The sequence below is a fragment of the Lagopus muta genome, chromosome Z (genome assembly GCF_023343835.1).
Source record: "Lagopus muta isolate bLagMut1 chromosome Z, bLagMut1 primary, whole genome shotgun sequence".
Classification (NCBI taxonomy): domain Eukaryota; kingdom Metazoa; phylum Chordata; class Aves; order Galliformes; family Phasianidae; genus Lagopus; species Lagopus muta.
This window is the reverse complement of record NC_064472.1, coordinates 53,056,376-53,069,782: the sequence shown is the minus strand read 5'-3', so window position 1 is coordinate 53,069,782 and position 13,407 is coordinate 53,056,376. Positions and strand designations below refer to the sequence as shown.

At 37.0% G+C, this 13,407-nt stretch overlaps 1 protein-coding gene across 3 annotated transcripts in view; it reads right to left on the bottom strand.

The window, feature by feature from the left end:
• FBN2 (fibrillin 2) overlaps positions 1-13,407 on the bottom strand; it is a 163,080-nt gene that overhangs the window by 68,552 nt on the left and 81,121 nt on the right. For all 3 annotated transcript variants that reach the window (XM_048931325.1, XM_048931326.1, XM_048931327.1), the window contains 2 exons: positions 11,930-12,055; positions 1,427-1,546 (listed from right to left, as the gene is read on the bottom strand). In XM_048931325.1, coding sequence (XP_048787282.1) covers positions 1,427-1,546; positions 11,930-12,055 — 246 coding nt within the window. The remainder of the gene's footprint in view (positions 1-1,426; positions 1,547-11,929; positions 12,056-13,407) is intronic.

Below are 13,407 nucleotides of genomic sequence, written 5' to 3'. Positions count from 1 at the left end.
CTATCCTTCCCTTTTTATTTGACTATTCAAGTATTTGTATTATTTATTTTACATTATTTACAAATACTACTCAGGCTAAATAGTACCTCACACTCTAGTCATCCCAATGGAAAAAATTTGCAAAGTAAATCAGGAACATTGTTATAATTAAGCCCTTAATGAACTCAGAATACCTTTGGATGCCAGAACACAACAAAATTAAGCACAGGTTAAAGTGGTCACGTCAAGATATCAGCACAATGTGAAATGGAACAAGCAGAATACTAAACTGTACAGGTCAGAGGTGGTGGCAGTACCCCTAAAAGCCTAAGTGAAAGACTAGGAGAAGGCTTAGGTGAAAAGTAATATTCACTTAAAAAAACAAATCAAGGCACAGATAGATGCCTTCATTAAAAAGAAACTGCAGTCTTTACATTAACTTTCCAATCTTAAGAAAGTCTTGGCACGGCAACAAAGTTGAATCAAGAACACCAGACAAATCTATCTTAAAATAGAAGAAACATTTAAACTAAGCATCATCGCATTGTTAATGACACTCCAATCCAAATTATCCAACATATCCTACAATAAATTCAATTATGTTACACAAATGGCAGCTTTAGAGCAACTGAGGAGTGCCGATGTGTCTAGCCCTTTGAATCTTCTTGGAAAGACAAGAAAAGAAAAGAGAATGGCTTCCAGAGATAATGGGAATAACATCTTGCAGGCAACTGTTGCTGCTAGCTCTGATAAAATCTGTGCTATGCTCTGCTTTTTTTCAATGCAAAAGAAAACCTCCAAGGATGCTAGCAGTATTTATGTTACATTATTTTTTATACATATATGTCTTGCATAAATACACGACACAATACTCATGTTTCCTCCAGGGACAGGGATCCTGACAAATTTTCATATGTTTTACTCTCCTTTAACAGCTTTCTACAATAGAGGTAAGGATTGTGCTGTAAAGCAAACATCACTATTTCTTGATAGGTAGGAAAAGTAATCTTCGCAGTTTATGAAGAATGCCATGAATCCTAAAAGTCGGGAGCTTTCATATCACCATTTGAGTAGATGTTGGTCCAGTTTTACTCTCTTGTCTCAAATATATAGAGGACAAAAAATTGAAAGGGTATTTCGGCTTTACAATTTTTCAGTTATTAGCCTTACTACCTACAGTTTTACTCATATCTTATCTTTTGTAAGAATGACAATAATTCCTTAACATTCTTCTGCTTCCATGGAATCAATCCTATTGGTATGGATTTGTTTGGTCTTACACAACTATACATGCAGTCTACTGCAGGAGGAAAATACATTAATTTCTTGCTGATTTAATCAACGCTCTAAATGTTAATTTTTGGTTTTGTTTGTTTGTTTTTAATTAGTAAGAAAAACAGATTAAAAAAACAACAGCAACAACAGCAAAACACAAGGGAAGACCCACCAATGCAGATCAGTCCTGTAGAGTCCAGCTTGCTGCCAGGTGAACATTCACAACTGAAAGATCCAAGATTGTTCCTGCAGGCACCATTGACACATGGGCTGCTTTCACATTCATTTATATCTATAATCCAGAAAGAAAAGACACTGTTAGAACAGCAATGTGCTTCTGGGAAAAAAAAATAATAAAATAAGGAGCATCAATGCTGCTGTGGATTGTTTTGCCAAGAAAGTCTGGTATATGTATTTTTTTCCCTCCTTTCTTTTTTTCTTTGTCTGCCTGTCTTCCTGTCTGTCTTTTTGAAGCATGACATATAAAAGACGAAGACAGACAGTTAGCATTTATGTACATGAGTATAGGAATGCATATTTTGAAAGCATTAATTAAATGAGTGTTTCCTCCAAAGACAAGGGTTTCCAAGAACGTGGAATATAAAATTTTCCAGCATAAATTGTAACAGCCTTGTGAGAAATCAAAATTCTTTCATCATGGAAAGCAATGCATCCCTAGCCACAACACGCTGTGCACAAACAAAAGTCTTATTGTTTCTGTCATTTATGGCTCCATAAGGCTTTGGAAGAATTAAGAAAACCCTGTCAGAATCAAAATATTCCAATGCTGGCTGCAATTCTGTAGCTCTGGAAAGTATTCAAGAAATAGGAGTTGAAACTTCTATAGCGTAAATGGTGCTTTCCCCTATCCCCTAACTCCTTCTATTTATTGCCCGTATGAATTTTTTAAGCTGGCTCATATAAAAGAATAGGACCCCTGCAGACAGTATTATTTGCTGGTTTGTTTTTTTTTTTTAATTATTATTTAAAGTCAAATCAATTCTAAGATTAAAACAATACCAGCAAATTTTTTCAAAGAACAGTTGCAGATGCATATCCACTACTTTTTCCTAAACTCAACCAGTTCAATTTATTTTTATCTGGATCTCTAATCAAGTCATACGTTCTAATCTAACCAGACAGTTTCTCTGTCAGGCCTGAAATAAAATTGCTAGTGCACACTTATGTTTTCTAGTACTGTCCAAAGAATAATGTCATGTTGATACACAAAAATTAATTATAAATTAACACAGGATGTATGAAGCACCAGTAACATTAGTAGTATCAACAGACTGTAGCACCCTGCTCATTGGTCAGAAATCATGCAAAAGGTACCATTTGCTATTCAGTGTGCCAAGAGGGATCAAGCTGTCATTTCACTAGACCTGGAGGAAGATTCCATGAAGGAATCTTGAGACGTTTATGGGGTTGTAGGAATCGTTTAGAATACTCACCAAAGGATATATACGGGAGGACGAGGAAAGAAACAAAGAGATTGAAAACACTCAGCAATGCTTAGGAAACTGAGTCATCTCCCTCTTCACATCCAAGCCAAGAAGCTAACTGAAGGGCCAATTTTCACAGTTTCTTTACTTAATGGAATTACTTGCCTACAAACAGTAAATAGACTTGTCTTTGAATGACAGCAAGTTTTTTGAGCAGCAAAAGAGTAAAATCTACTCTCTGTCTTGTGTGTTAGCCAGCTTACACAGATGCAGACACGAGATCCAGGAGCCTTTACCATATCAAGCAATTGTGTTTAGGACTTCCTACACAGGGCTAACTGCTGTACTAATCCTGAGCTGCTAAATCCCACGCTACCAATAATGCTGTCCCTGCATTGCTCCTCCAGAGCTGCCAGTCCTGAACAGACGTCTGCCTGATGCCACAACAGGCATAGCTTCCACTTTTCTTCGCAGACAGCCTGCTTAGATAAAGTTGGTTGTGTTATCTCAGGTTTTATTTTAACAGATCACAGCCCACTCCAGCTTGCTGAAGAGTACAACAACAGTGTATGCAAACATGTGGGGCCAGGACAGGCTTTGCATTGGTCACGTACCAACACAGCACGGAGGTAATCATGTAAGATCTGCAGAAGCCAGATAGTTTGTACAGAGCAAATGCTAAGCACCTCTGTATCCCAGCTGGCAATCTGGAAAACGTTTATCTGCTCTGCACCCCTTCCCCTCCCTGTAAATACATTTCACACTTTATTACCTCAAGTTTTACAATCTAGGGTACGTTTCCTGCCTCCCCAGTTTCCCTATCTTTTCCTAGCCAGCAATACCTGGTAGCAGAGAGTAATATCTGCTGCTTTCACAGGGAAACCAAATATTCCCAACATTAAAAACAGATCACAGCGAGGCATAGAGATAATCTTTAAAGCACTGTATGTTGAATAGTTCTCAGTACAGGGGAAGAAAGGAAGGGAAAGGTGGACTATACAGAAGATACACATAGTTGCTCCCAGTCAAAAGCATCAACATGTCACCATCACTTGCACTGCAAGAACAAAGGGACAGCCATTGAAGCTAGCTGCTAGCCAAACAACTAAACAAACATTTACACAATGAGTTGAGAAATTGGAAAACCTCTCCCTGGGATGTTGAAAACTTTCAAGAATCAATATCAATCTGGACAACTTATTGAACAGAAATCCATAGACAGTTATTAACGGAAAGATCCTCCTTTGGAATCACAGCAGTTCAGAGTGTTTCTGGAAAGTAATGCTCTGTACTTGCTCTTTTTTAGTTAGCACTGGGCCAGAGGGCTCTTTGATCAGTCTCTGCGTTTATGCTTCTGCTTTTATGCAGGTGTGGTTATCTGTCCAGTTCAGTGCTCTTCCCTGTTCACCTAAGGCGGAAACTTCAGATTTCAGATTCAAGTTACCATGATGGACCATGCACAAGCAGCCCCACGGAAATTTTGGAGCTTTTGCACACAAAGAATATAGTATGTCTCCACTGAGTGAGTAAATGCAAAATTAGACTTTCAACTTAGCCAAATCTGAGCACAATTTCAGAATAAGGGGGTACAAAAACAGCTGAAGAACTGCAGTAGCATAAAGGAACATAGTTTTTTGAAGAAGAAGTCATAATATTCACATGTTTCTCAACACAGAGATCAACATTTTCTTACTAGCTAATCATTCTTGGAAATAAAGTGTTTTGTCTGATATTTTTAAAGTAGATTAGAAGTCTGAGTCAGAGACCCAGCAAGGAAAACTGTAGGTAAAATGCTTCAAGTCTGCCTAAAAATATTACAGATGAAAGCAGGAGATTTTCATGGAAAGTGTCACATCATTTTCACAGCTGTCAGCCCCACCACACACACACCTGCACATACAGCACCAGTACGTAAGACAAAACACGATACTGAGCAGAAAGTAGTACTGCTACTATCTAAAACACTACTTTAACCATATTCAGAACATAAAAAACGCATAAAAATTAGGATCATTCATATTTATAAATTTAAAATGTATCAGGTTATTACACCTATCTTTAATTCTCCCTGAAAATTAACAAGTTACATTTATAATCTTTTTTTTTTTTTTCTAGGAAAATACATCTCTGCTTTTGGTTTTCACATTTAACAAGAAACTCAAACCTACAAAAAAATAGCCGAGAACCATACATGAAAGTCAGCATCCCCAAAACTGAAAGATACAAGAATAAATGGAGATGGAGAGGAGAAAAGCATCTATAGGTTTATGGGTTATGTTCTTTACTCTCTGGTAAAAGACAAAGAAAAGGAAACAAACTGAGCTGCCAGCTGATCAAAAATGTAGAAGAATAGGGAGATTCATACCTGTCTATTGTCAGTGCCAGCCACTCCCTGATCCTTCAGACAAATGTTCACTTTCCTGTCTCTGGGTTGAAAATGGCAAAAGCAGATCAAAAGCATAACCAAGATCAGGTGTGAGGGACTCTGTCTCCCAGAGCCATGCTTTTCCTTAATTTACTTTGTCCTGATGCAGATGAAGGAATACTCATCCCATGCCATTTCTCACCACAGATTATAAATATGGAGAACAGATTTCCATGAAGATGAGGTTATGCATTTCTGGAGGCATTAACTTCTAGCTGTTTTGAAAACGATCTTGTGACTGTGCTTCGGGCCCCCATACTTGAAAAATTTGTTTGTTACATTCTGCATGTGATACGCTTCAGCTCCATGTTAGCAAAAATCAACCAACGAAATGGAACAGAAAGAAACAAGAGCCAAACCAACAACTTCCCCAAACCCAGTCCTTTTGAGTATTCAGAGGCTTATAATATTTCCCTGACTACATCTCAAAACCACCATTCAGAAAAAAAAAAGAAAAACTGAAGGATGAACGTACTTCACCAATAGTGCTCTGCTGAATCAGGACAAATAAGTATCATAAGCACAGTGTAAACAAACTCCAAAGATTGTTTCCATAAACCTTCTAAGGTGCATTTAAAAAAAAAGCAAGAAAAATATTTGATTTTAAATACTGTTTTGTATTTTAAAGTAAAAAGCAAATGTACGAAAATATATATATATTTTTTGAAGACTTTTTGCTTAAGAGGAATGAGTGTACATTGTAAATGTCACAGAAACAAAAATTGAAACAGTTTGCTGTGCATTCCTGGAAATAAACTTCAAAGCACATCTGGTTTACGTTTAACTAGTTATGTCACTGGAAACACAATCTAAACCACAGAGCTTGTTGTAAAAATCTCTACTTTCACAGACTCTGAAGACTCGAACAACTCCTATACTCTCTGCAACAAATTGATAAAAATTTTCAATTCAACTATAACTGAAAGCAGTAAATGGTTTTGTTGTTTTATCATAGTTACTGATGACAGTTATATTAATTAGAAATATACTGGTGAGTAGCAAGCATCAGAGCATTTTCAGAGAGCTTAAAGAACATAAAGCTTCTGTCTTTTTTCTATAACTAGTGAACCTGTAACTCAAAACTGGATGACTAATGTCCATTTGAAATCAGAATTTAGACAAAAAAGAGATGAATATATTCCTTAAATTGCCAACCCACTCAACTTTAGAATACATTTGACAGGTTTCATAGCAAGTTTTATGCCAAACCACTCCTGAATCTTTTTTCATCTGATCAGCTAAATCTAAACTTCAGTTTAATTTCCTTCAATTCCATCTAATCCGAGATGGTGATGATAAATTTTTCACAACCTGTGTAAGCAATTTCATGTACATAAATGTACTGAAAGAAACTGATTATCCTTCCAAATCTGCCACACAGACAATAAAAATTTACAAGTATTTTAGAGTTGATTACACTAAAATAACTGTTCAAAAAGAAAATATTCTTACAAATCTGAAGTTTTGGCTAAGGGTTGGTTCTTTGGTTTTGTCTTTTTGTTATTTAAATGATTTTTTTTTTTTTACATCAACAAAATATTAGCTTATTTTAAATATTACTGCTGCATTTGTGTCCAACCATGCAGTCATTTCTCAGAATTCAGCAGATATGTAGGATTATGAAAAAGAACAAAGGGAAACAACAACTGTTATTTCACGAAGGACATAAACTCATTACAAGTATTCAAAAATACATGGAAACATTTCCAGGTAAAAAAGGAAAACAAGTGATTAAGTGCATTAATTCATCTATCTCTAAATCCAGGAAATAATAAATGCACAAAACAGAAACCCGAACAGCTGTACCTAATGATTCTGAATGATCAACTCAGTCACTCCTCCTTTACAGCGGAATAGACTTTAACTTACATATCAACCTCCTAATAAGGTGTTTGCATTTTCTATATTCAGTTTGACTTAAATTATGAAATGCCTTAGTACCTACATTACTAGTTGATTGTCACCAAGTACTGTATTGTGTTATTCTGAATATATCACGAGTTCCCTCTTCCTATTTTCAGATGTGATCCCTGAACAGTTAACTTGGAAACTGCACATATATCCTTTGGATAAAAACTAAAAGATATATTCCTTAAATATATTCATATTCCTTAAAAAAGTGATTATTTAGGGATATCTATACTTTTACTAGAATCTTGTCTTCATAAAACTTGCTTTAAATTCTATCTAGTCTTTACGTAACCTGTTTAGATACTATGATTTTGCAGTCAAAATCTGCTGGCAATGCTATCTAAAGAACTTGCCTGCTCCTCAGTGAACTGGACAAAATGTCCAGCATACAAGTAGTCAAAGGCACAATGCCATGGATGAACAACTAGTCTGCTGATGACTCAGGCTTAAAGTGGTATGGTAAATGTGGTTACATCAGGTTGGCAGCCAGACAATAGTGGGGTTTCATGGAGCTCCTTTTAGGGGCAGTTCTCCTAAGCACTGTCATCAATGACTTGAATGCAGGACTTGAAGATAAACATACACATGTTCACTGATGACACTAAATTGGGATGAGCTCTTTATTCCCGCAGGAGTAGAGAGACCTTGCAAAAAAACTGAGATAAAGGGCATAAAGTTAAACAACAGCAACTGACAAATTCTGACAGATTCTACTCCTGTGACAGGTTAACTCCAGCCATACATATGCAGACCTAGGGACAAGAGCTGGAGAGCAGCCTGCAGAAAGGGATCAGGCTGCTCTGGCTGAACATGAGGCAGCAGTGTAACCTGGAGCCTAAAGGGCCAACTGTACCCTGGGAGCAGAGGGCAGCACTGAGCTCTGCTCTGTGTGACAGCGATGGCCAGAGGGAACGGCATGGAGCTGTGTCAGGGGAGGGCAGCTGGGGGTCAGGGAAAGAGGGCGGTGGGCACAGAATGGGCTGCTGGAGTTCAAGGAGTGTTTGGACACTGCTCTCAGACACAGCGTTGGGATTTTGGGTGGTGCTGTGTGGAGCTGGAGTGGGACTTGATGATCTTTGTGTCCCCCTTCCAACTCGGGATAATCCATGACTTTATGAACTATGAAATTTTATGATCCCCAAAACCTGTGCTAGCAGAAGACCTAACACAGGAATGGTGATGGAATAGTCACAAGGATGCCTGGAAGACAGAAAAGATCACTTTTTCCCTGTAGATGCTGTGGCCTAGTGCAATCATGTTTCCGCACACTTTTCCGTTCAAAACCTTAGCCTTATTAATATTTCTGATACCATTACTAGTTCTATTGCTGTTAAAATACATATTTACTTTTTACATTTGAAAATCTGGATATACTACTACTTCAATAATTAAGCAATTTCCATTCTGGTATCTCATTGGTCTATCTTTTGCTCAGTGTTATGCTTTGAAGTTGTTGGATTTTCCATTCTGATAATTAAAAGCACATGGAAAGCAATTTTCACTGCTAGAAATGTTTTTAGGCATGGAAACGCAACATAAAGACAGACTCTGAAGACAATATCTCACACAAACACTGTGGATAGATACGAGGCACTAAGACAATTTAGCACAGTGTGCTATAAATCCATGGGAGCATGATAAAAGAAAACGCCTAACCTGAGCAAGTGCTGCTAATTTGTAACATATAAGAAGAGAAGAAATTTTAACTCTTAAAAGTGGCCTCTGAAACACACATGTACTGAAATATAAAGAAACATAATTCCTTTTGAATAGAAGGGGTGAAGAGGTGAATGATTTGATACCGTCAGAATTTAAACCATTTCATGAGATGTTTTGAGTGTAAACACATGTTCACTTTCTGAACAGTTGGACACATTCAAAACACTATTGCCCCCATGCTGCTTGCTTCCACTGCTCTGAAGAAAACTGGCAAAGGGCACATGAGCCTTCCTCACTGCTGCAGTGTTAAGTTAGCCCATTCAGCAAATGCTGCGAATGAAATGTTTTAAGTTAACCTGACTGATCTTACACAGCAAGAATATTTTAAAGAGTGCTTCCACTTTCCATTTTGTATGTTTGCTTAGCTGTATGGAAGTAACTTGTGGCTGATCAGTAATAACAAGCAGCTGAGGACAATAATGTCTTCTGTTACTCCAGGCAAGCTTAGAAGATTATACTGGTTTACACAGTACGTATTCCAGAAGGATTGTACCTTCATCATCACTCACTCAAATGTATAATTATTCATTATAAAAACTTCCTAATCGTAATAATATTATACAAAAAATAATATAATAAATAGTTTATATTTAATATAAAATAATACAATGCAAAAAATCTAGTCATATATATTGCTGCTCTGAATACTAATTAAAAATGAGACAAAAGCCAATACTTTCATTTCAACTCCCTTATTTCACAGCTTTGCTTAAAACTAAAAAATAACTAAATAATAATAATAACTAACAAATCAGTAAAATTTCTTATTCAAATTTGCTTGTCTTTACTAGAAAGACCAGTCTTCAAGAATCCCACTTCCCACAGATCAAGGGGAAAGGTTGGAGCATAGAAGATAGAGATAGTCTTCTGGACTAGAATCACTTCAGGGAACACTTAAGCAAACTGGACATTCATTAAGACCATGCATCCTTGCAAGCAATGAGGGTACTGGCAAACGTCGTTGTGAGGATACTTTGCTTGGTCATAGACGTATGGGGAAGTGCCTAAAACTGGAGGAAAACAAATGTCACTCATATATTCAAGAAGGGCAAGAAGGAGGACCTGGGAAAACTACAAGTCACTCAGCCTCACCTTGATCCCTGAAAAGCTGATGAAGCAGCTACGCCTGGAAACCATTTCCAGGCATATGAAGGTATTGAAAATTGTCATGGTTCTATGTTTTTTTTTGTTTTTGTTTTTGTTTCAGTATTCCACATCAAAACATCATGTCGTGTACGGGGTATTAAAGTGTCACTGCCCCAATCCCAAGTACCTATCCCTGTACATTACAGCAGTCACGGACATAGATTGATCTGGTCAACTCCGTGACAAAAATCATCAAGAGTAGTCAGCATAGATTCAACAAAGGGAAATCATGCTTGACCAACCTTGTAAGCTTCACTAATTAAATCATCAGTATGATGGATATGAGTGATATTGTCTACCTGGACTTCAGTAAGGCCTTTGACACTGCCACCATAAGATCCTCATAGAGAAGCTTTTAACATATACAGTTTGGATGGGCATACAGTGAGGTGGATTAAGAAGTGTCAGAACTGGCAAACCCAAAAGGTGGTGATCAATAAACCAAAGCCTAGTTGGAGGCCAGTAACTTGTGGTGTACCACCCTGGGGATTGATCCTGGGTCCATTCTTGTTTGGTAACAATGATTTGGTAATTAATGATTGGGATGTTGAAGAAGTCTGTACTCTCAAGTAAGTCTGCAGATGCCACAAACTAAAAGGAGTAACTGATAAATCAGAGACTCATGCTGCTATTCAGAGCAACTTTTACAAGCTGGAGAAATTGGCTGGCAGGAAACCCATGAAGTTCAACAAGAAGTTCAAAGCCTCTGGGAGGGCTTTGAAACTGGAGAGGAACAGACCCAGGCACCAGTACATGGCTGGGGGCAACCCAGCTGAAAAGCAGCTTTGCAAAAAATGCCCTGTGGGTCCTAGCAGACACCAAGTTGAACAAGACCCAACAATGTGCCCTTCCTGCTAAGAAAGCTAATGGAATTTGTGACTATATTAAACAATGCACTGCAAACAGGTAGAAGCAGGTGATCCATCCTTTCTACACAGCACTGCTGCATTCACACCTGGGAGGCTGTGTCCAGGTCTGGACCTCCGAGTAGATGAAAGACATGGATGTACTGAAGAGAGTCTAACTAAGCTCCAAGAAGATGATGAAGGAACTGGAGCACATTTCCTGTGAGGAAAGGCTGAGAAAGCTGGGATTGTTTAGCCTAAAGAAGAGAAGGTTCAGTTGGGTTGTTACCAGTGTATACACTCAAAAGGAGGGTACAAAGAAGACAGAGACAGGCTCTTCTCAGTGGAGCTCAATGACAGGATAAGAGGCAATAGGCACAAACTGGAATATCAGTAAGCAATTCCTCACTGTGCTGGTGACTGAGTACTAGAACAGATTTCCCAAAGAAGTTGTTGAATCTCCTTCCTTAGAGATGTTTCAAAGCCATCTAGACATGGCAAAGGGCAACTTGCTCTGAATAGCCCTGCTTGAATCAGGAGGTTGGACAACATGACCTCCACCAGCAGTTCCTTGCAGTCACAATAATTTTGTGATTCTGTGTTCAGTTTCTGCAGTGTGACACTTTCATTCCTCTGACATTGTCCATTAGCATGAAAACAAAAGCAATTTTGACTATAAGGTATGAATTTTGAGGAAAACAAAAGACAATTTTTTATCACCAGGCAGTAACATCCGGACCCAGGAACTCAAACATCACATGCATATCAGAATATGATCTACAATTAAAAATCACCATAGACTGATGGGAAAAAATGAAGTCTCTTGTGATCAAAACATGCAGTTTTCCTTAAATTATAAACTTTGTGTCATCACTGTATAATACAAGGCAAATATATATTTGCTTCTGTTTCATCTTCCACATATATTGTCTAAAGAAAGGAAAACACTTTCATACAACAATGAACTGATTACTTCCCTAGAAATTCATTGACAAGACCCAACACACTAAAAGTACTGCAGAAAAATTGTAAGAGGAATGCTTTATGCCATACCTTAGTACTCTCTTTTGCTCTTGTTCTTGTTTCCAGTCTGAATGGTTTTTAATCAGTTAGCTTTAATACTACGCAAGCAATAAAAGCAAATAAAATAAAGCAATAAGATTAACAATTTGTAGATTTCTCACCTTCACATGTGTCTGTCTCAGTGCTGAACACATAGCCCTTTGGACAAGTGCAGCTATAACTTCCAGGAGTGTTTCGACAGAGGCCATTATCACACAGCAGCCCATTCACTGAACATTCATCAATGTCTGTAACAGATGAATTAACATCAGTAAGATCAAATGCCGCAAGATGCCTTAGTCTCTCTAACAAGCTCCTATTGCATTCTACAGCAACAATCAGGTTACCAGACGTGCTGTTTCCTATAATGACTACGCAGTGAAAAATGCCAATCCTTTTTTTTCAAAAATCTAAATCATTTTCAGATTCTTTTTTACCCAAGTTTTAAAGGTTTTCAATAGCAGTCTTTAAAAACAGTTGATGGGTAGTCTTAAAACAATATTCCTGTGCTCCTAGAATGACCTTAATAATCTAACTGTATGACTATATAATCTTCAAATTATCAGCTTTTTTTCTGTCTTTTTTTTTTTCTTTAAAGAGACGTAAGTAAAGGCATGTTAGACTACTGTTCTAATCCTCTTTTATAGTAAAAAAAAAAAAAATCCATTAAATTAATATGTCTTTAAATATAAATTGAATAGTTCATGCATGGTAGACATCTTAGATTACATATACATACCACTAGAGCAGGTGTGTATCATATATCAGGAAAAGAAGCTATGATTAAGACTAGGATAGGAAGCATACTGAATAAGAAAAACCCATCAATTAATATCAGCTCCTGATCCTCCTTTAGATTAAGCCTAGCTATAAAAAAATCAATCAAACTTCATGTGCAAATTATTTCTAAAATGTAAAAAGTCATAATTTTAAATGACTTTCCTTTAATTCCCAACACATTTCACAAACACTTAAGTTTATAAAAGGATAAACTGTGATAAGTCTGATGCCTTCTCCAGATGCATTTCCTAAAGTTAAAATTGCAGCTGATTAACTCACTTTTTTAGAGAGTTTAAGTTTAAAATAAAGAAGAAAAAAAAGAAATACAATAAATACAATCTCGTGGCTCTTAATTCTCCAACAACATCACCAGATTTTGCAACCCATGCCTACGAATTCCATTAGACTTCAGGCCATGGAGCCTTAATTTCCCCAAATAATACATACAAAATTTAAGTTTTGCACCTGCAAGGAATCTCCTCAACTTACTGATCTTTAATCTGACCTCTTTTAATTTCAACTAGTTAGAAGAGGATGGACTTGGAATTGAAGTTTTCCAAGGGAGCAGACTTTAATTTTGAACTTGTTGTCATATGCCCTTTTACTTAAACTATGAACGTTACAGAAGTATTATTTCTTAGGGTCTTGCAGTTAAACTTCAGATGGGGACTTCCATCTACTGTGACATGCAATGTGAAAACACAGAATAATGTGGCTCCTGATTATTTTAATTTCTCAGCTTATTTTAATTTCTATAATTAACTAAAGCGTTTCAATTTTTAATTTGAAATTCATAAATTATTTTGTGCAAAAATGTTCA